This window comes from Lupinus angustifolius, chromosome LG07 (genome assembly GCF_001865875.1).
Source record: "Lupinus angustifolius cultivar Tanjil chromosome LG07, LupAngTanjil_v1.0, whole genome shotgun sequence".
Classification (NCBI taxonomy): domain Eukaryota; kingdom Viridiplantae; phylum Streptophyta; class Magnoliopsida; order Fabales; family Fabaceae; genus Lupinus; species Lupinus angustifolius.
Genome location: NC_032015.1, coordinates 12,706,582 through 12,729,650, shown reverse-complemented (window position 1 = coordinate 12,729,650; position 23,069 = coordinate 12,706,582). Strand labels below are relative to the sequence as shown.

Below are 23,069 nucleotides of genomic sequence, written 5' to 3'. Positions count from 1 at the left end.
GTATTGACAGTTTGATGTCCATCCACTCTCCAATTAACTCACAATGACTCTATGTGGTGGTGTACTTTTGTGAAGTCAGTTCAAAATTGTATGCACCATTTTCTATTCATCAATTAACTGAAACAACTCAGCATTCGTTCGAAACTCTACTCATTATTTAGCTCGATAAACTTGATTCATGAACCAAACGAGTCAAACTTGAACCAAATACCGTTTGACTCGTTATGTTCATGAGTTGGATCGATTATATATATTTATGTGAGTGTGTATACAAATGTATATATATCAAAAATATATAGTTATATATGTATAAAAAATCTTTAAATTTAAATTTATTAAATAAATAATCATCCTTTGAGCTGGTAAACCCATCCAATTCGAGCTTACGAGTCGAATCGAACAGTTCGCGAACGTCAACCGTGCCGAATTTGAGCTGGAAACATAGCTCGTTTCAAACTCGAGTTGAGTTTCGAGCCGAACAAATCCTTATCAACTTAAACCCTGGTTCGAATCTGTTCAACTCGTTTCCAGCCCAATTCTCCTAGATACCACATTGGTCCCACCATCATATGATCTAAGTTCATTTGTTCTATTCCTATGGGCATTACAAGAAACACGGGCAAATCTGAAGAAAGCTTCCAACATTAGGAGATTCAGGATATTCTGGTAAAATGAATTGCACATACGTTTCTCAAGGGTTCATTCATGTCAGATAGAGTGCTTGTCTAACTCTATGAGGCTGTATCCTGCAGTGTTTGTCATTACCTTATCCTTTGTCATGGCCCTTATTTTGGCTACTTCATCCCATCTCCCCCCTTCTGCAAATAAATTTGACACTAAAGCATAAGAACCCGAGTTAGGCAGTTCCAATTTTAACATCTGATTCGCGACAGTCTCGCCAATCTCTGTACCCCCGTATAGTCTGCAACCGGAAAGCAGAGCAGACAATGCGGCGGAATTTTTTGTGGATGGCATGCTTTTAACCAAATTGTATGCCTCTGTAAGCTTACCAGCTCTGCTTAGTAAATCTACTATACAATTATAATGAACTTCGCATGGAACTATTGCATATTCCTCCACCATGATCCTGAAAACTTGTAGACCCTCTTCTACCAACCCTGAGTGACTACAGGCAGTGAGTATTGACGTGAAGGTTATTTCATCGGGTCTAACTTTCCCAGGTTTCATTTTATGAAAGAGTTCTAATGCTTCTATATAGTTTCCATGCATCCCATATGCAGCTATCATTGCATTGCATGATGCGACAGACAGTTCGGTCATTTGCTCAAATAGAGATCTAGCCATATCTATCCTTCCACACTTAGCATAAGTGGTAATGAGAGCATTATTTGCAGAGAACTCACTGCCATGAAAAAATCGGTAAATGAAGCAGTGCACTTCCTTAACTGAACTTAAACATCCAAGCTGGGATAATGCCTGAAGAAGGCTAATTAGATTAATAGAGTCGGGTTTTAGATTTCCACTTTGCATCAAACGGAACAAGATAATGGCTACATCACTTTGACCATGATGAACATGACACATTATCATTGTAGTCCATGACACCAAGTCCCTATATCTCATCCTATTGAAGACTTCCTTTGCATAGAGTATATATCCACATTTTGAATATGTATTAATTATTTGATTAGCAATTTCCACATTCATGATTAACTCATGCCTCAGTATGTACCCATGGACAGACCTGGCTAATTTGACATCTCTCAAGCTTGATACTGCAGAAATCAAATTCAGAAATGAAGCTAAATTTGGATTAATTCTCATATCGACCAGTTCAAGGAAAAGATTTATAACCTCCCCAAATAACTCATTCTCAAGATAACCAGACATCATAACATTGTATATAATAGCATCCTTTTTCCCCAATCTATCAAACATTTTTCTAGCTTTGATTGCATCAAATTTAGAGAAAAGATCAACCAAAGCAGTGCTAGCTACTAGATCAGGTTCTATGCCCATACGGATCATGTATCCATGAATTCTCCTTCCTTGAAGCAAAAATTTCAAGTTGGCACAGGACAGAATTGCATTGGATAAGGTCAACAAATCGGGCAAAATCTTTCTACTTATCATTAGACGGAAAAGTTCAAAAGCTTCCAAATCCTGTCCATTATGAAGATAAGCAACCATCAAACTGTTCCAAGAACCAACTTCTCCTGGATTCATTTTGCTAAACACAGAAGCAGCCATCTCCACATTCCCGCATTTACGATACATATCCATGAGGCTAGTCTCAAAAATCTCATCCAATATACCAATCCCTCGTCTAATGGCATAACCATGGATCGCACGACCCTCCTGCAGTGCACCCAATTTCGTTGCCGTGCATAGCAAGCTAGTCAGTGTCACCCGATTCGGACTCAGCCCTTGCTCCTGCATTCTATAAGCAACCCCAAATGCCCCATAAGCGCAAGAATCTCCAAATTTAGCATAGGCAGTAATCATAGAAGTATAAGCCACAATATCCTTATTAGTAATTTCCTCAAACACCTTACATGCACCCTCCAATTCCCCAAATTTTGAGTAGAACCCAATAATAGAAGAACCCGCATAACAATTTGAGTTTAGATTGAACTTAAAGCAATCCCCATGAACCCTTCTTCCAAATTCAAACCTCCCAGAAGCAACACAACTTTTCAGACAAAACGTAACTGTTAAACCATCAAACCCAATTTTCAATTGCTTCAAATTCGCATACCCATTAAGAACCCACCTAGAATCTGGTACAATTCCAAGTTTGGCATAGGAATGGAAGAGCTTGGAGGTCAAAAAAGCGCTGTTTCCGAACCCAGAAACGAATGCAAGAGCGTGCAACTTCTTCAAAGAGAGAAAATGCGAACAGCAATCCAACAACGACGCAAGTCTCTCTGAAATGCACATAATATTCATTCACATTGATGAGATGCTATGTGTTGTTTCTGCATGAAACTTCTCTGATACGAAACGGCGAGCGTTTCAATGTAAAATTCTTTGAAGCCAAAACGATTAGTTTGAGGAGTGGCCGTGTCAAACACGTGTTGCTTTAAGTTCAATCTAAACACCTCTAAGTAATTGATGATCTTTCCCACTACCTGGCTGTCCTTTCCTACATATAAAATTATATAAATCACTTATTACTTTTTTATATCTGCACAAACTTCTTAATTTTTATATTTTGATTACACTAATCATTCCTACGAGAAATAAGTGTAATATTTTAAACAAAAAATATGATAAATACAATTAAGTTAAACAAAATATGGTATATTGCAGAGACTAAGTCCAAATAATATATAAATCAATGTATCTTTATTATTTTTTTGTTACAAGATGTATCAACAATTTTAAAGACATATTGTTTAAATCGGTCTTATACTATATCGTAACGAACAAAAAATAATAAAAATGTATTAACTCATATTAGTTGGGCTTGTCACCACAGTATAATATGTTTTGTTTAACTAAATTGCATTTATCATATTTTTTGTTTTAAAGATTATACTTATTTCTCGTGCATGGGTGATCAGTGTAATGAAAGTAAACAAAAATTATGAGGTTTGTGTAAGTATAAAAAAGTGAAGATGATTTGTATAATTTCACTAAAAACTCATATATGTCAATATACTTTACTCTTTATATCATTAGATCAGATGTTGATATTACAACAAGGAACAAACAAATTTTATTTTCACCCGTAATTTTTTTTAATAAAATGAAAAAGAAAATTATCAAACCCAATTTTCCCTCACAATCCAGCAATGGAAGGTCTACTAACTTCACAACAAATGTTACTTATAAGAATTGAATATTTCTTATAGTTGACAATCAAAAGATCTACTTAGTTATATCACTAGATCAACATCATGTTGAAAAAAGCCCACAAATATTATACTACTGCATATATTTTGAGCTAGGATAATATATTACAAGTCACGGAAATGGATAATGTACGGATTTTATATCTATATTTTAGATTCAGTCGGCAATATTTCATGGACACGGACAGGATTTGTTGTCGTTCGTGTTGCATACGCGTCTTGATAAGTATTATACATCAAGTTGATCAAATATATTATGGATTTAATATGTATACAACGACAGTGTAAGTGATTTTTACACTATTATTGACTCTTAAACAAAAGTAATAGAAATCAATAGTGGATGATGTGCTGACAATATAAAAAACTTTACACTGTCAGTGTACATATTTTAAACTCGTATATTATTACATACTGTAATCTTCGCATATGAGCAAGGAATACACAATTGCATTGCAGACACAGCAATATTGCTACATTAAGAAATCTAATGTGAATGTGACATGTCACCTTTTTTAATATTTTGGAACCATCCTATGTAGCTCTCTCATTTTTCTATATAAAAGCATCATTACATGAACCATAATGTTCATCATCCCATAATTCACAACCACTTGTATTTTTTGTTGTCTACTACTCATTCAGTTTCACTTACCAAAATATTACATCTTCTATTAGTATCTTAGGTTCTTCCTTTCTTTTCAACTTTTAATTATTTGTCTTGGTGTTTATAAAGTATCATTGTTTTCATTATTTTGTTACTGTAAGCATGTCTATGCCTTTGTTCAGAAATGTGAAAAGTAATGATGTTTTACACAACTTATCCAACACCGTGAGTATACCTTGTAAAAGGTGGCACAATGCTTTTGTTGCTATTTATTGTTCTAGAGCCCTATTGTCTCACTTCAAACCCAATATTTTACACAACAAATATGAACAAAACTTGTCTTTACCTTGTTCAACTTCTTACACTGTTGTTGATTTGAGCTCAAGCCACCCTTTTCTTGTTGATCAAGCAACCCTTACATCCATTGTCCAAGACAAGAATTTGGACAGCCTTGGAAAACTTGGTGGGGTGAAAGGGTTGGCTTCTGCACTTGGAACCAATGTTGAACAAGGAATCAAAGATGATAATATTGCTAATGATATTGCATGCAGACATGAAGTGTTTGGTTCTAACACTTATCCTAAACCACCTTCAAGGAGTTTCTTTTATTTCTTGGTGGAAGCATTGAAGGACCCCACTATTCTAATTCTTTTGGCTTGTGCTGCACTTTCACTTGGTTTTGGCATAAAGGAGAATGGCATTGAAGAAGGTTGGTATGATGGAGGTAGCATCTTTATTGCTGTGTTTATTGTAATTGCTGTTTCTTGCATTAGCAATTTTAGGCAAAACAGGCAATTTGATAAGCTATCAGAAGCTAGTAATGATATCCAAATTGTTGTGGTTCGAAGCGGGCGCCGCCGAAATGTGTCGATATTTGACATTGTTGTTGGTGATGTGGTGTGTTTGAAGATTGGTGATCAAGTTCCAGCTGATGGGTTATTTGTAGAAGGGCATTCTCTTCAATTGGATGAGTCAAGCATGACAGGGGAGAGTGACAATGTTGAAGTTAATTCCAACCACCATCCGTTCTTGTTTTCGGGCACAAAAGTTGTAGATGGTTATGCCAAAATGCTTGTCACATCTGTGGGTATGAACACAACATGGGGCCAAATGATGAGCTCAATTAGCCATGACACCGGTGAGGAGACACCGTTGCAAACACGTCTCAACAAGCTTACTTCATCCATAGGAATGGTAGGTTTGGCTGTGGCTTTTCTAGTTCTTATTGTTTTGCTCATTCGTTACTTCGTCGGGAAGACAACTGATGAGAATGGAAATAAAATGTTCAATGGGAGTAAGACCAAGTTTGATGACATAGTGAATGCAGTGGTAGGAATGGTAGCTGCCGCGGTCACTATTGTAGTGGTTGCAATTCCTGAAGGGTTGCCATTAGCTGTGACTCTTACCTTGGCTTATTCAATGAAGAAAATGATGGCTGACCAAGCAATGGTGAGAAAACTCTCTGCCTGTGAAACAATGGGGTCTGCTACCACAATTTGTACTGATAAGACAGGCACTCTCACACTCAATCAGATGAAAGTTACAAAGTTTTGGCTTGGCCAACAATCTATAGAAGAGGGTCATTACACATCAATTGCTCCGTATGTTCTACGACTAATCCAAGAAGGCGTAGCACTTAACACAACAGGTAGTGTATACAAGTCTGAATTAGATTCTGTATTTGACTTTTCAGGTAGTCCAACAGAAAAGGCCATTCTTTCATGGGCTGTGTTGGATTTGAACATGGAGATGGAGCAATTGACACAGAATTCTGTTGTGCTACAAGTGGAAGCCTTCAATTCAAAGAAGAAAATGAGTGGTGTTATGATCAGAAGGAAAGTAGATAACACAATCCATGCACATTGGAAAGGTGCAGCTGAGATGGTGCTTAACATGTGTTCAAGATACTATGATGAATCTGGCATTCTTAAAGATCTTGACAACACAAATAGGTTGAAATTGGAACAAATAATTCAAGGAATGGCAGCTAGCAGTCTTCGGTGTATCGCTTTTGCACATACATCAGTTGATGCTAATGAAGAACAAAACAAGAAAGTGAAAGAAGAAGGCCTGACCCTTCTAGGACTTGTAGGCATCAAGGATCCATGTCGTCCGGGGGTAAAGAAAGCTGTCGAAGCTTGCCAACAAGCAGGCGTAAACATCAAAATGATCACAGGTGACAATGTCTTCACGGCGAAAGCTATAGCAACCGAATGTGGCATACTCCGGCCGAATCAAGACACAGTGGGAGCAGTGGTGGAAGGAGAGGAATTTCGAAACTACACACCCGAGGAAAGGTTAGAGAAAATTGATATAATATGTGTGATGGCAAGATCCTCTCCCTTTGATAAACTTTTAATGGTTCAATGCCTTAAACAAAAGGGTCACGTAGTTGCAGTCACTGGGGATGGTACAAATGATGCACCAGCATTGAAGGAAGCCGATATAGGACTTTCTATGGGGATACAAGGCACTGAAGTAGCTAAAGAGAGTTCAGATATTATTATCTTGGACGACAATTTCGCGTCCGTGGCGACAGTTCTAAGATGGGGAAGATGTGTCTACAATAACATCCAGAAATTCATTCAGTTCCAATTGACAGTAAATGTAGCAGCACTTGCAATAAACTTTGTTGCAGCAGTATCAGCAGGGGAAGTTCCACTAACAGCAGTTCAGTTGCTTTGGGTGAATTTGATAATGGACACATTAGGTGCTCTTGCTCTAGCAACCGAAAAACCAACCATAGATTTGATGAACAAACCACCAGTTGGTAGAACTGAACCATTGATCACTAATATCATGTGGAGGAATCTATTAGCACAAGCATTATACCAAATAACTATTCTCTTGACTCTACAATTCAATGGTGAAGCTATATTCAATGTGACTTCAAAGGTAAAAGACACATTGATTTTTAACATATTTGTGCTATGCCAAGTGTTCAATGAATTTAATGCAAGGAAGCTAGAGAAGATGAATGTTTTCAAGGGCATACACCATAACAAGTTATTTCTAAGCATTATTGGGATAACTATTGTACTTCAAGTGGTGATGGTTGAATTCCTTAAGAAATTTGCAGATACTGAGAGATTAAATTGGGGGCAGTGGGGTGCATGTATTATAATTGCAGCTATTTCTTGGCCTATTGGTTGGATTGTGAAGTTGGTACCTGTTCCAGAGAAACCATTACTAAGTTTTCTCAAGATTAAGGGGCAATAAGGATTTCAAGATAGACATAGGACATTTTCTAGGGTCTCATTCTTTGATATGTAACACTTGCATATGAGCCTTTCTTTTTTTAGCAGATCATATCATGTAAGTCCTTCTCAATAATGTAATATGATTATTATTTTTATATAACGCAAAAAAAATTATTATTATTTTTTATTGATGTCATACATAATTGATCCTAAGTCTTAATAAAATGAGAAGATTGTGTTAGGCAGTCGACAATCAACTTAAAATTTCGTCAATGATATGGTAATGTGAAGCTAAGTTGTTGCCCATATACAACATGTAATATTACTCGAGTATAGTGTCAAAAAGAGAAAAGGTAGCTGCGCTACATGAACAAAGGCAAAAATCAAATTAGTTTATGAATCTAGGATATGAATTGGAACATGGAATATAGGCACTCTTGCAAGTAAATCGAAGGTAATAGTAGACACTTTGATTAGGACAATGATCAATTTTATGTGCCGACAAAAAACTAAGTGGATTGTAGAAAAGATGAGGAAATCAAATGCTTTAAGTTTTAAGTTGTGGTACACCGGTATGACAATCTTGAGAAATGAGTGGGTATAATTATAGATAAGGAATGGAAGAAGAATGTAGTGGATATAAAAAAATAGTAAATATGATCATAGCCCTAAATTTTGTAATAGAGAAAGACACCTTTAATGTGATTAGTGCCTATGCATCTAGTTAGGGCTTAGAGCAACATCATAAGATAAATTTTTGGAAAGATTTAGAAGACTAGTCCATGTAATACCTTTAGGTAAAAATACTTTCCAATGAGGGATCTAAATGGGCATATAAGGAGGGACCGTAGAGGGTTTGAAGGTTTTTATAGGGTTATTCTAAATTTCTCATTGACTTTTGATTTTACATTAGTCAACATATTTTAAGAAGAAGGAGGAACATTTTATCACATGCAAGAGCAGGGTTGCACGTTTTCAAATCAATTTCCTTCTTATCTATACCTATATAAGAAGAGTATTGTTATATCCTCCTACTAAATCCTCCTATTAGTCCTCCTACCTAAAATAAATGACACGTGTCACTTGTAATCCAATCATTAATAATTAAAGTATCTTATTGTAACACATGTCATCTTCTTTTGGGTAAGAGGATTAGTAGGAGGATATAGTAGGAAAATATATCATTTTCCATATAAGAATAGAATGAGCTAGCATAATTACCAAAATAGACTTCCATATGCTTGACACTTGGTTTTCTTAGGGACAATTTTATCATTTGATATTGAATTTTTAAATATCAATTTCTGTACATGTTACATTTATTGCAAATCCTCTTGCAACTTTCTCTTTTCTCATTATCACCTTTTTCAACCACCCACCTGATTTACTTTTGTATTTCATTATCCCAAAAAAAATTAAATTGCACGGCCTTTCCTTCTCTCTCATTTTCTTTATCTCAACTTGTCTCATGCTCTATTTATATCTCAGACCTAGTGAAGCTGAAAAACTTTCAATCTACACATATATATCACCTACCTCTTTATCTCATCTCTCCTCCTCTCAACGTTTCTCATTCCACTTCCATTTCAATCTTCAAAATCAAAATCTTCCTTTAATTAAATAATAACTCTTCCGATACTCATCTTTGTTAAAGGTAATAATGTTATTATAAAAAACAAAGGTTGTTGAATAATGGTTCTCATTGTTCATAGCATTGAACCGTTATTTGCTAAGTTATTTCGAAAAAATACATGCCTTTTAAGAGTGCATGTTCATTTTCTTCTTTATTCCTTCAATTTTTTGTCTCATTTTTATGCTTAAAACAAAGACCTTTTATTTTTGCATGTTTATGGAGTCTGAGTTTCTTAGCTTTTTTATGTTATTCTTATACTTAAAACTATACATTTGTATTTCATGGTTTGCAGGTTTCTTCCATTTTTGTCTCATTTTAAGGTTACAAATCATACCTTTTATCTTTACATTATTATGATATTTGTGTTTCAAACATCTCATTGTAATTTTTGAGCTTAAAAATTAGTCCTTTTAAGTTTGCATGTTTAAGGTTTTTGGGTATGTAACATTTTTTTCACTTTTATGCTTAACAAACAGTCATTTTTATGGTTCACCTTCAAGGTCTCTGAGTTTGTTCATCTTTATTTCACTTGGTTCTTAAAAATCATTCATTTACTGAATTTTTATGGTCCTGAGCTTTATATTACTTTGTAAAGTTATTGATCTCCCAAAATGGAGTTTACATTTTGGGTTTTCCTAAGCTTGGCTCTATACATCACCTATATTAATTGGTCTTATTTATGAACTCTATTAGTTAGGTTTATTCTTGGTTTGTATAGCTTTAGTCCATTATCATAAAAAAAATGAAGATTTTTTTACTTTGCATTTGTTTCAATGGGTTTCAACCTATTTATATTTTTTAACACTTTTTTCTTACTGCATCTTTAGCATAGAGTTATCTCTATAAAAATAAGGTATTTACAATGTATGTGGTGGTCACTTATTTACCTTTGTAAAAAAACCTTTACATTTATCCCCAATAAATGCATCATTTCAACCATTTTATTGTCTGTAATTTATTATTGTAATTAATTTTTTATATTTTGATGATACCTCTGGATGAGGATATAGTTGTGACAATATCCTTATCATGAAGTATTGCAGCATTGTCATTCAATTTTCTCTCTACCCCATGTTGAGATCATTTCCTCGAAAGACTCATTTGCAACTTTTCTTATTTATTAATTACAATAATAACATAATTAAAATATAATGATTGAATTTTGCAAACGAAAAAAATAGTATTAATTTAAAAGAAGAAATGAAAAAGACAACTTTTGGAGAGTTATAAAATGATATACTATTAAATATGTGGCACAGATATTAACTTCTCATTTATGATGGTTGATATATAAGGAATTAATGTTTATATTTTTTATTTTCTTCTCCTAAAATCAATCAATCATAACTAATAATAATGGCAATGTCACCATCTTTTTATAATGTGAGTGGTTGTAAGTTAATGTTTAACTATAAATTAAATAAAAAATTTAATATGTATACACTAACAATGTAAGTGTTTTTTACAATGTTACTATATCATCCACCATTCATATGTTAACCATCAATGACTCTCAAACAAAAGTAATACAAATCAACGATGAATAATGTTATTAGTTGATATTTGTAATCAACTTTGCTAATCAAAGTTGAAGTATATTTGTTTTAGTTTGTTTAGCTAAGGCTTCTAGTTAGTTAGACTAGACACTTCTAGAAGCATGGTAGTTACAATTATGTAACTGCCATATAGCTTGTAAGAACTTTTTTAAGAAGAAGTTTACTCAGTGTACTCAATCAACAAATTGGAATCAATAAAACATAATTAGTTAAACAAATTCCTCTTCTTTCCTTTTCTCTCTTCTTCGACTTACATTTCTTACATGGTATCAAGAGCTTTTATGGTCAACGCTGCCACTAATCCTCCTCCGTCCATGGAGTCTTCATCAAATTTTTCTACTGTTACACTAGTTCAAGCCATAACTCCTATTCTTTCTCGACCAGTTCCTATTACGAAGCTCACAAAAAAGAACTACCTCACATGGAGTTAGTTCATGATAGTTGTCTTTAAATCCAATAGTGTTCTTATGTTATTGAATTCAGAATTCCCACCACAATTCCTCGCCGAACCAGATCGCACTAACCATCGCATCAATTCAGGGTTCTTGAGCTGGGAGGAACATGATCAAATCGTGTTCTCTTGGATTCTCAACAAAATCTCAGAATCTCTACAACCACGGGTTATAGGTTGTAATTCTACCTTTCAATTATGGTATGAATTACATTCTTTCTGTAATGCACATACAAAATCACGTAGTACTCAACTTAGGGCACAACTTTGTGGAATTTCTCAAGGATCCAGTTATATTTCTGACTATTTTTCCAGAATTAAAATGCTTACTGATTGCTTAGCATCAACTGGAACCCCAATTTTGTTAGAAGAACATGTTGATTGTGTATTAGATGGACATAATGAGGAATATCACACAAATATCACAACCATTGAAAGTCAGGTTCATCATCCTTCAATTAATGAACTAGAACAATTTATGCTTACATATAAGTCTAAGTTGATAAAAAATAAAAATAAAACTGTTTCTGATGCACTTTATGCTAATGTGGTTGTTGTTGAACCACCTTCACTAGTTTGTGTTACACACACTACACCACTTCCACCTTCTCATCCACTTTATCGTGCAAGCTTTCCTTTAGCACCACATGTGAATGGTTACTCTGGACAGATTCATAGTGGTTCTCGTGGTGGAGGACATTTTAATAAACGTGGTACTTGTGGTGGAAGATCCTCAAGCAGACTCTCCAATTATTTCTGTGATTACTGCAACAAATATGGTCATGATGTGGCTTGGTGCTACTATGCACCATATGACCCTGCCTACATCGTGCCTCATTCATATGGACATAACTATGTTGATGGGTATCCACATTCAATTCCTTACAATCCTCACATGAACTATTTAGATTCTCCCACAACTGGTTATGCTCTACCTTCTACTTAGACAAGACTTAGAGCACATTTTCCTTCCTACACTCACTCAATGCATGCTTATCATCAGCATCCTAGAAGAGATACTAGACCTGACTCATCTTATGGTCATCCATCTCCTTATGCTATGAATATCACTCACACTGATCAAGACTTCAGTAAGCCATCCTTGTGGTATCTTGATTCAGGTGCAACAAATCATCTCATTCATATACATCTTTTCTAGCAGAACCAACTGAACAATTTGCAACAAAGCTACTATTATAAGTTATGGACATGCTTATTTTCACTCTCCCTTTAATTCCAAAGTGTCTATGTCATTACATAACTTAATTGTCCTCCAACAATTACAAAACATCTCTTGAGTGTGTCTTAGTTTGTTAGGGATAATCTATATTTTTTTTTTGAATTTCACCCTAACCATTATTTTGTCAAATCTCAAGCTACTAAGCAGGTGCTTCTTCAAGGTTCTTTCACTGCAGAGGGGCTTTATGCTTTCTCAAATCTTCTGCCACCTACTTCTTTGCATTGTAATGCCAATTCAAGCTTGTCTTTATATGCCAATAACATTGTTTCCTCTAGTTCTAATAATTTGACTTCATACTTACTTTGACATTAATGACTAGGACATGCCCATGAGGCTGTTGTAAAAAGTGTCCTTCAACAATGTAATATCTCACATTCTAATAAAATTAGTCTTGATTTTTGTATTGCATGTTGTTGTGCTAAGGCTCGTAGACTACACTCTTCTGCATCTACTTCCATTTATGCTAAACTTTTTGATCTCCTATACTTTAGATCTATGTGGTCCTGCACCTATTCATTCAGAAACAGGTTTTAGATATTACTTTCAATTGTTGATGCTCACACCAAACACACTTGGATTTATCTCATAAAGAAAAAGTCAAACACATTGCATTTGTTTCAACATTTTATAAACCTAATTCAAACTCAATTTCACCAAAATATCAAGGCCATTTAAAGTGATTGGGGGGAGTTTAGACCATTTACAGAATTTCTCAACACCTTAGGAATAGTTCATAGAGTGTCATGCCCTCACACTCATCATCAAGAAGGGACTGTTGAGAGAAAACATAGGCACATAGTAGAAAATATAGGCACATAGTCTAAACACAAAAATGATGGTAGGAATGTGTTTAGGAATGAAAATATAGTATGAAACACCACACAAATCAAGCAAAACGGTTTAGAAAAGAAGTTTTTCGAATTTGTGGGGGGTTACCACGGTTAGAATGAGGGAAAATGAAGAAGATAATGTTCAAAAATCTGATTCTTGCCTTAAATAGTGTAGAGTATAACTGATTACCACGATTGAGTAATCGATTACTCAAATTTATTGTTTGGGCAATTAACCGATTAATCCATCCTATAATCGATTACATTGGCTAGATTTTTAATAATTTCTGCTATTGATGCCTTGTAATCGATTACCCTTCCATTGTAACAGAATAATACCCCAAAATAATAAATTTTAAGCAATAAAAAGAATATTGAAGTACAAGTAGGCATGAAATGTATATAATGAAGCACATATAATGTATATATCAACATATTAAGATAGATATGTTTCATCAAGGATGCCTAGTTCTCGTCTAAGTTTATAGAAATGTTCTTTTTCCAAAGGTTTTGTAAAGATATCTACTAGTTGTTCATGTGTATCAATGAATTCTAAGAGTACATATTTCTTTTGGATATGGTCCCTAAGGAAGTGGTACCTTATATCAATATATTTAGTATCGGAATGCCTAATCGAATTCTTTGTGAGATTTATTGCACTATTATTATCACATCTTAGGGGAATATTTGAGCCACAATATGTGGGCACAACAACTTCCTACAACTATGTATTATGCGTCAGCAGTACTTAGAGCAACACATGCTTGCTTCTTACAAGACCAAAAGACTAGGGCATTTCCAAGAATATGATACATACCGCTTGTACTTTTTCTCTCATATTTGCATCTAGCGAAATCTGAATCTGAATATTCTACCAGATTATATATATTTCCTTTAGGATACCATAGTCCAACATAAAATATGCCTTTAAGATATTTTAATATCCTCTTCACGATATTAAGATGTGACTTTTTAGGCTTTGATTGATAACGTGCACACAGACAGACATTAAACATAATATCATGTCTACTTGTAGTAAGGTAAAGAAGGAAACCAATCATACCTCAATACTTAGAGATGTCTACTCATTTTCAAGTCTCATCAGCACCAATGTATGTTCCAGAACCCATAGGAGTGGCAATAGGTTTGCAGTCATCCATTTTGAAACGTTTCAGCAGATCCCTGTAGTATTTAGACTGACAGACAAAGATGTCATCCTTGAGTTGTTTGATGTGTAGTCCAATAAATTAGTTTAACTTTCCCATCATGGACATCTCAAACTCCCCTTGCATCATCTTTCCAAATTCACTACATAGAAGATCAATAGTATAACCAAAAATAATATCATCGACATAAATTTGAACAAGTAAAGTATGATGTTTTATTTTCTTAATGAATAATGTAGTGTTGACCTTTCTTTTAGTAAAACCTTTATCAGTTAGAAAGTTTGTTAGACGAGCGTACCATGCACTTGGAGCTTGCTTTAAGCCATAGAGGGCTTTCTTAAGCTTATAGACATGATAGGGATTCTTGTAGTCTTCAAACCCAGGGGGTTGTTCCATGTACATTCTTCTTGTATATAACCTTTCAGAAACGCACTTTTTACATCCATTTGATATAACTGGAAATCCATAGAACATGCATATGCAAGCAATAACCTAATAGCTTCAAGTCTAACAACATGAGCGAAGATTTCATCAAAGTCGATACCTTCTTCCTGGATGTATCCTTATGCTACAAGTCTTGCTTTATTTCTTATAATAATGCCATTTTCATCTAATTTATTTCAAAAGACCCATCGAGTTCCTATAACATGTCTTTATTTAGGTCTAGGAACAAGTTTCCAAACTTCGTTACTCTCAAACTGGTTAAGCTCTTCTGGCATAGCATGAATCCAGTGTTCATCTTGGATTGCATCATCAATCTTGGATGGTTCCACTTAAGAAACAAAAGCCGCATCATTCAATTTCAGGCGAGTAGAGACTTCCTTACTTATATCACCAATGATGTTGTTAGTAGGATGATATAGATGGATTCTCCATTCTTTGGGTAAGTCAGAATGAATATGCTCTTCATGTGAAGATATATTGTCATCTACTTTCAGATGTTTTGTATTGGCTGTTACATCATTAATGGATTCTTCCAATGATGGACTAATAAACTAGAACAAAAGGTAAAGAATCACCGTAGTAGGGCAAAATTATTGAAGATAAAATTAAGGTGAAAGATTAATGTTATAAAGCATGGTCATTGTATAAAATACTCAAAGTTGGAAAAATGCAAGGTAACTAAGAAAGAGACCAAAAAAGTAGTGAGTGAAGTGAAACATAGAGCGTATAAATGTTATACAAATCTCTAGGTACAAAGGGAGAGGAAAGAAGTGTCTACAAACATGCAAAGAATGTGGAAAGAAAGACGAGAGTTTGGAACGAGTGAAATGCATTAAAAAAACACATGGAAGAGTCTTGGTAAATGACAAAAATATTAAGAAAAGATGAAAAAACTAGTTTTCCAAGCTTTTTTCAGTGGGCATAATTCATTGCTTTATGATAGACTAAACATGAAAGAGAATGACCAAATTTATAAATTTTATCGTACAACTCAGGAGTTTAATGTAAAAGAAGCTTTAAAAATGATAGAAAATGACAAAGTAGTTAAAGCACATAATGTACTTATTGAGTCCTGGAAGGTTCTAGGAGAAAAGTACGTTAGTTGGTTCATGAAGTTGTTTAATTAAATCATGAGGTCTTAGAAGAGTGTGAGAGAAGTATTTTAATTCATATTTACAACGATAAGGACAACATATAAATTTGTGCAAACATAGGGGGTTAAACTCATTAGGCATAATATGAAGTTATAGGAGAGGATAATTCGAACGAGATTGAGACAAGATATTTGTATAACTGAAAATCAATTTGGTTTTATATCGGAGAGATCAATCATGAAAGCTATATACTTACTATTGATTGATACAGAGATACTGAAGGAACCATAGAGACTTGTACATAGTTTTCATTGATTTGGAGAAGGCGTATGATAAGATGTCTATATTTATATTGTGAAAAGTATTGGTACGGTAGACACGAAATAATACTTATTGGTTGAGTCACGACTAGGTCACTCTCTTTAGACGTTTCACCACACTGACCAAAATGTACAAGCAGGCTATCAACCACGTCGTCCCTATGATAAAACAACTCAGATCTATATTATCGAATTCTTAGTGCACTATAAGAATCAATCTCAAATGCACCCACCACAATATGGATACCAATGCCAATTCTCGAAATTCTCAAAATATGGCTACCTGTGCCAAATCGTTTCCATCAATACTGACTACTAGTATCAGTTCTCAAAATGCCCATAATATGGTTACATGTGCCAATTCTTTTCCCTCAATTCTGACTACCAGTGTCAGTTCTTGAGTTCCCATAATTTGGCTGCCTATGCCAATTCTTAGTACCACAGAAAGAAATGGGGAGAAATTTGCCGGAAATGCATCAGTCGAAAATATGAGGGAGAAAGAAAAGGTTGAATAAAAGCGCATTCAACTTGGGGCGAGTTATAATGAGGGGAGAAGACCTCTATTTATAACATGAGATTTTTCCAAGTTCCTGATCTCTCCAATGTGGGACTTGGGAGTTGTTGTTTTTTCAAAACTCTTTTATGTGGGACTTGGGAGTTGTTGTTTTTTCAAAACTCTTTTATGTGCGACTTGGGAGTGTTTTAGATTTCATACCCAAAAGTTATCACTAATGGCTTTAAACAAACCAAGTTCCAACAAAAAGCTTTAAAGAAGAAAGATATTTGAATTGCATATATTTGAGCAATCAATGATATATATGATAGGAGCAACACCAATGTGAGAATACAAGATGTGGCCTCAGAAGATTTTTCCAATGTCATATGACTACATAAAGGGTCTTGAGACAATACTTGTTTACATTGGTCTTGAATGTGCTTACTGATAATATCCAAGAAACAGTGCCACGATGCATGCTTTGTGTGGATGATTTTGTCTTAGTTGAAAATTCAGAGGAGAAATTAAATAGGAAACTAGAAATGTGGAGACCAACTTTAGAAGCACATAAGTCAAAGTGGGATGATGTATATGGAGTATAATTTTAGTAAGAGACATACAAATTATATTGTATAGGTAAATCATACAACATAGTGGTAAATTGATATGTATATATAAATCTTAGGATTCAAGTAGGGCGCATGAATGGTGAAGTTTTTCAGAATTCATATGTGATAGAAATGTGTCACTCAAACTTAGGAGAAAGTTTTATCTCATATATATAAGACTCAAAATATATATAAGACTTCATGTTGGTCGGTAAAATATCAACAAGATAATAAACTTCATATAACATATATGACAATGTTGTGTTTGATGAGTGGTCACACCAACCAATCTAGGATTAGAAATAAATGTATTAAGGAGGAAGTTGGAGTAACTCATATTGTATAAAAATGTTAGAATCACACCTTAGGTAGTATAAACATATGTATAGGAGACCGTTATATGTCATAGTAAATAGAGTATATCAAATCGAAGTTGGTCTACTTTCTATGAGGCCAAAAAAAAGTAAGCAAAAAATTTATGAAAATTTTAAAGATCAATATTTTATTAATGAATATGATACTGAATTATATGGTTTCTTTCCTTCCATATAACTTCCCACCAAGTAGGCTCAAGATTTTATCTTTGATGTACTTGTTGTAGCAATAAATACAATGTCATTGGGATCAAAATACAATTTTAAGAAATGATACACTATAAAAGAGATTTAGAATGACAATGATTTCTTCTTCATGTCTTTATCTTCCCGACATATGAAAGCATGAAGAAAAAACATGCAACTTTGCATTTTACCTTAGCTGCCACTTCTTTTGTTTCACTTTTATTCTTGAATATATCTCCGTTTTTTTTTCTTTCTTTCTTTTGGTAATAATTTCTAATCCGAATTTCATGCAAATACATATTTTTTTTAAACATAAAATTAAAATGAACATATTATTTTAGGTGTGCACTAGAAACATTTTCTTAACATCGTTTACACTAGTAATGTTAAATTACTATTTAACAATAATAGTCACAGTCAAGAAAATATTTAATAAACATTTATTGGAATAATCTCACTTTGTATGTGTGAAGTATAAGATGTAGGAATTAAAACTAGGGATGACAATAAAAACCGAACCTATGGGTACCCGCCCGAACTGAACCCGAATTTAACGGAGAAAACCCGATGTGATTGGGTTCGGGTTTTACCCGGTGTTTAAATTTCGGGTTCAGGTTCGGGTTTGGTATAGCAAAGACTCTAACCCGAACTCGCCCTGAAGTAAGGTAATTCAATTTAAAATTGAAATTTCTATCATTTGCCCATTGTTTTTAATTTCTAATTTCACTTTACATACTATTGGATCTTCAAACATAAAAGAAATAAAATAATAGAAGAGAAAATAGAAATGTTAGAGAAAAATTACACGAAAAGAATATCATATTTTCCTTAATACTTTATCATTTTCGGGATTTTTCGGGTTACACGAAACCCGACGAGTTTCAGGATGATATTTTTATTTTCAACCCCGTTGAATTTGGGTTCGATTCGGGTTCGGGTTTTGAATTTCGGGTTTGGGTATGTGCAAACTCGCCCCCGACCCGCCCCATTGCCATTCTTAATTAAAACATAGGTTTAACTAGTTGTAATTAAATAATAAAAATATTCAAATATTCAAACGGTATCAAAGTTCTAACATTTGTCTTATTTATTCTTTCGTTAAAATATTATTGACATACCAATCTACTATAAGTAAATAAGATCTAATTTATCTCCATATAGTAGAAAAAATTTCATCTTCTTATAAAAAAAAATTATTTTGACTTTAGTCTTTATTATTAGTCTGAGTCTATTAAAGTACTGACATGGGACAGAGAGTCTCATGCTAGTTTTCAATGTTGTCCCCTTGCATTGTGTGTCTAACATTGCGACATTGTACATGGCATTTTTTGAATTTGGTCCCTAATATATGGAATGTTTTGGATTTGGTCCTCTAATTATTAAGTGTTGATTCTAATTTCTTGTCCATGTCTTCTATAGAGTAATGGTGTTGCAAATTTTGCAACTCTATTAGTAGTTTTCAGTGATATTGGTTATAGGTCAATTGTTATATTACTTTAAGAATGATTGTTTTTTGTTTTATTTTAAACCAACCAAAAAATTAAAATGAATAACCTAGCAAGCATATTTTTTTTGATACCGCAAGAAACAAAGAAAACAGAAAAACAAAACTAAGATCTCAATCTCACAACTCCCACAACATCAACTAGAAGAACATGGCAAAGTTGAGTTGGACAATTCTCCCAAAGTAGAAAGAGATGATCACTAGCCGCACCATTCTTGGCAAGCCAATCCGCACCTTCATTACCTTCATGCAGAGTATGATTAAGAATTAAACTCCAAGGAAGAGAAATAAGTCTCTTAATACCTTTAATGATTGCAGCTTGAGGGTGAAAGATATCCATATCTTTGACAATCAATGACAAAGCCATTTGAGAGTCAGATTCACAAATAATGTTCCTGAAACCAGAATCCCAAGCCAACTTCAATCCATGAAAAATAGCAAGCAATTCCGCAAGAAGGTTAGTAGAGTAGCCACAAAAGCCTGAGAAGCCAAAAATCCACTCTCCCACATTATTTCTAATCAAGCCGCCAAAACCTGAAGGCCTTGGATTACCAAAAGAGCTCTCATCCACATTAACTTTAACATAGATATTAGTTGGAGGAACCCAAGAAACCTCCCTTGGTTTATTGTTACTAACCGACACCCAAGGTTTGAAGAATTAAACCATGTAAGGAATAAATGCGGTTAAGCAGCAACCAATCATGACATCTAGAATCAGAAAACATTTCTGCATTTCTAGCCTTCCAGATATTCCAACAAGCCACTAAAAAGATAGTGCCATGAGGAGCTGTACTGAAGAAGCTAATCCAATCATAGAAGTCCATAGAAAAAAATGGTGATGATTAAATAGATGGAGAGAAGACCAGATTCGTCTAGAATGGACATAATCATTAGTAAGATGTCTATAAGTGCGGAAATCATTAGTAGGGAGGCTGTTATGACTAACAAGCCACAAGAAATGCTTAATATTTTCAGGAACATGAAGCTTCCAAATCCAGGACCACTAATGAACGGGAATAGAATTCGAAATGTCGTTGTGCTGATTAAGCCAAAGAAAAGCAAATTTAGCAGAATAATGACCTGAGTATCATTCCCCCAAATACGAACATCATCCAAACTGTCATCATAAAAAAGATTTTGCATTTGTAATTGAATATCCATAGGAATCTGAGTAGCAAGCAAATTGCAATGCCAGCAGCCATCGAAGAAAACATCTTTTATATGAAGCTCAAAGTCTTGAATATTGACATAAGGAACAAGATGACATAACTGGCCATCATCAAGCCACTTATCATACCAAATAGATATGGCACCTTTCCTAGGTCTATACCTGAAGCCAGACTTAATAACATCAACATTTTTAACAATAGCCTTCCAAGTGGGAGACATACCTAAAACTTGCATAGCTGTCAGAACATTAGCATCTTTCAGATATTTAGTGTCAAGCATTTTAACCCACAATTTGTCTCGTTGGTTAATAAGATTCCAAACTTGCTTTCCAAGCATGGAAATATTAGACTCCCTAGTTGTACGAATGCCAAGGCCCCCTTTAACTTTAGGTTGAGTGATAGTTTTCCAATTGACCCAATGATTAGAGTTGCCACCCCAAATAAATTGTCTAACAAGCATCCAATCTATCACAGGTACCTATAGGAAGCCAATTATTTTGCATAGAGTAAATTGGAATAGAAGCAATGATTGAGTTAGCTAAATTCACACGACCTGCTCTACCTAACAGCTTGGACTTCCAGATAGCTAGCTTGCTGCCAATCCTATCTATGAGAAAAGTAAAGTCATTCTTCTTAATTCTCCCTTGAAGGATAGGAAAGTCGAGATACTTGCCCAAATTAGTAGTATGATGAAAGCTAGTTAAAGAGGAAAATTTATTCTTCTTAGCTCTGGACACATTTTTAGAGGCTATGAATCTAGTTTTTTTCACATTCACCTTAAGACCTGAAGCCTTACAAAAAGAATCTAAAACATCCTTAAATAATTTATCTTGGGATGAAGTAGCCTAAGTGAAGAGAATGCAATCATTGGCAAAGAAGAGATGAGAAATAGCATGACCATTTCTAGAAATCTTGACTGGTTTCCAAGTACCATCTTGGACCTTCTCTTGCATAAGCATTGCTAATTTTTTCATACACATAACAAAGAGGTAAGGCGACATAGTATCACCTTATCTCAATCCTCTATCAGGAGCAAAATTATCTAATCTTTCACCATTACACTTTAAAGATAAGGAAGAAGTAGTAACACAATTCATAATTAAGGTAGTAATTGAATTTGGGAATCCAAAATCCTTTAAGGTTAGATTAAGGAAATTCCAATCAATCCTATCATAGGCTTACTCAAAATCAATTTTGAAAAGAATATAGCCTAGCTTACCTTTTTTCTTATGCATGTGATGAACCACTTCTTGAGTAATGATTGCATTATCAACAGTGCCACGGTTTGGAATAAAACTGCTTTGTAGAGGGCCAATGAAGCTATCCAAATGAGGACGAATTCTACCAACCAGAACTTTAGAAACCAGCTTGAGCAAAACATTACAAAGACTTATAGGGCGAAAATCCTTCAAACTAGTTGGCTTATCAACTTTAGGAATAGGCACAATCAAAGTATCAACAAGACCAAGATCAATTGTACCATTCATAAAAGTTGCAGCAATCATATCATGAATATACCTGCCAACAATACTCCAATAAGTCTTGTAGAAAATTGGTTGAAAACCATCAGGCCCTGGAGCCTTGTAAGAATGCGTAGAGAACAAGGTCGATTTGACCTCCTCAAGGGAAACAAGTTATAACAAAGAGTCATGCAACTCGTTACCAATCATGGGGAAGTGATTGAGCACCAAACTGCGAGGATAACAAACATCATTAGAATGGAACAGATTCTTGAAATAAGCATAGGCTGTCGTTTTCATGCTCTCATCATCCGTACATCAAACACCATCAATATTCAGACCAGAAATTCTATTTCTTCTCCTTCGAATAACCGTCTGAGCATGAAAGAACCTAGTATTCCTGTTGACAAATTTGACCCTATTGTCCCTTGATTTCTGATACCAAAGAAGTTCCTCTTGAGCCAAAACTTGATTATACTGGTATTGAAGCTCCCTCTCAAGCCTTATCATATCCGAATGAGGGTAAATATCAAGCTGCTTATGGACACCAGCAATACGAGCCTCTAGCTTTCTCTTTCTCTTAAAAATATTGCCAAAGACATCTTTATTAAAAATAATGGACTCCTCTTTGAATCTACCCATTTTTAAAATAGCATTGTAGTAGAAGAATGCCAAGTACTCTTAATTAACTCACTATAATCAGGGTGAGAAATCCAAGCAGCCTGAAATTGAAAAAGCTTAGTTTTCTGACTCATAATTGTTATTAATTGTCTTTCCTTTAAACCCACTAAACCCCTTAGGTTTAGGATGGTTACTATTTTTACGGGATCTTTTCTTCACGATGATCCAATCCCCAAGTAACTATTTCGGATGATCATCAATCTGGTCCCCACGTTTATCTCCCATGCAGTAT

The 23,069-nt window shown here is 34.5% G+C and overlaps 2 protein-coding genes across 2 annotated transcripts; one reads left to right on the top strand and one right to left on the bottom strand.

The window, feature by feature from the left end:
- On the bottom strand, positions 358-3,045 carry LOC109352386 (pentatricopeptide repeat-containing protein At4g21300-like). The gene is made up of 2 exons (XM_019594357.1): positions 644-3,045; positions 358-538 (listed from the first exon to the last, which is right to left on the bottom strand). The coding sequence occupies exon 1, from the start codon at positions 2,908-2,910 to the stop codon at positions 709-711; it is 2,202 nt and encodes a 733-aa protein (XP_019449902.1). The 5' UTR covers positions 2,911-3,045; the 3' UTR covers positions 358-538; positions 644-708.
- On the top strand, positions 4,454-7,785 carry LOC109352385 (putative calcium-transporting ATPase 13, plasma membrane-type). Its single transcript, XM_019594356.1, has one exon. It carries the CDS (start codon positions 4,588-4,590, stop codon positions 7,642-7,644), a length of 3,057 nt encoding a protein of 1,018 aa, XP_019449901.1. The 5' UTR covers positions 4,454-4,587; the 3' UTR covers positions 7,645-7,785.

Coding starts and splice junctions, on each gene's coding strand:
- LOC109352386 (XM_019594357.1), bottom strand. CDS start 2,910: ATGAATATTATGTGCATTTCAGAGAGACTTGCGTCGTTGTTGGATTGC.
- LOC109352385 (XM_019594356.1), top strand. CDS start 4,588: ATGTCTATGCCTTTGTTCAGAAATGTGAAAAGTAATGATGTTTTACAC.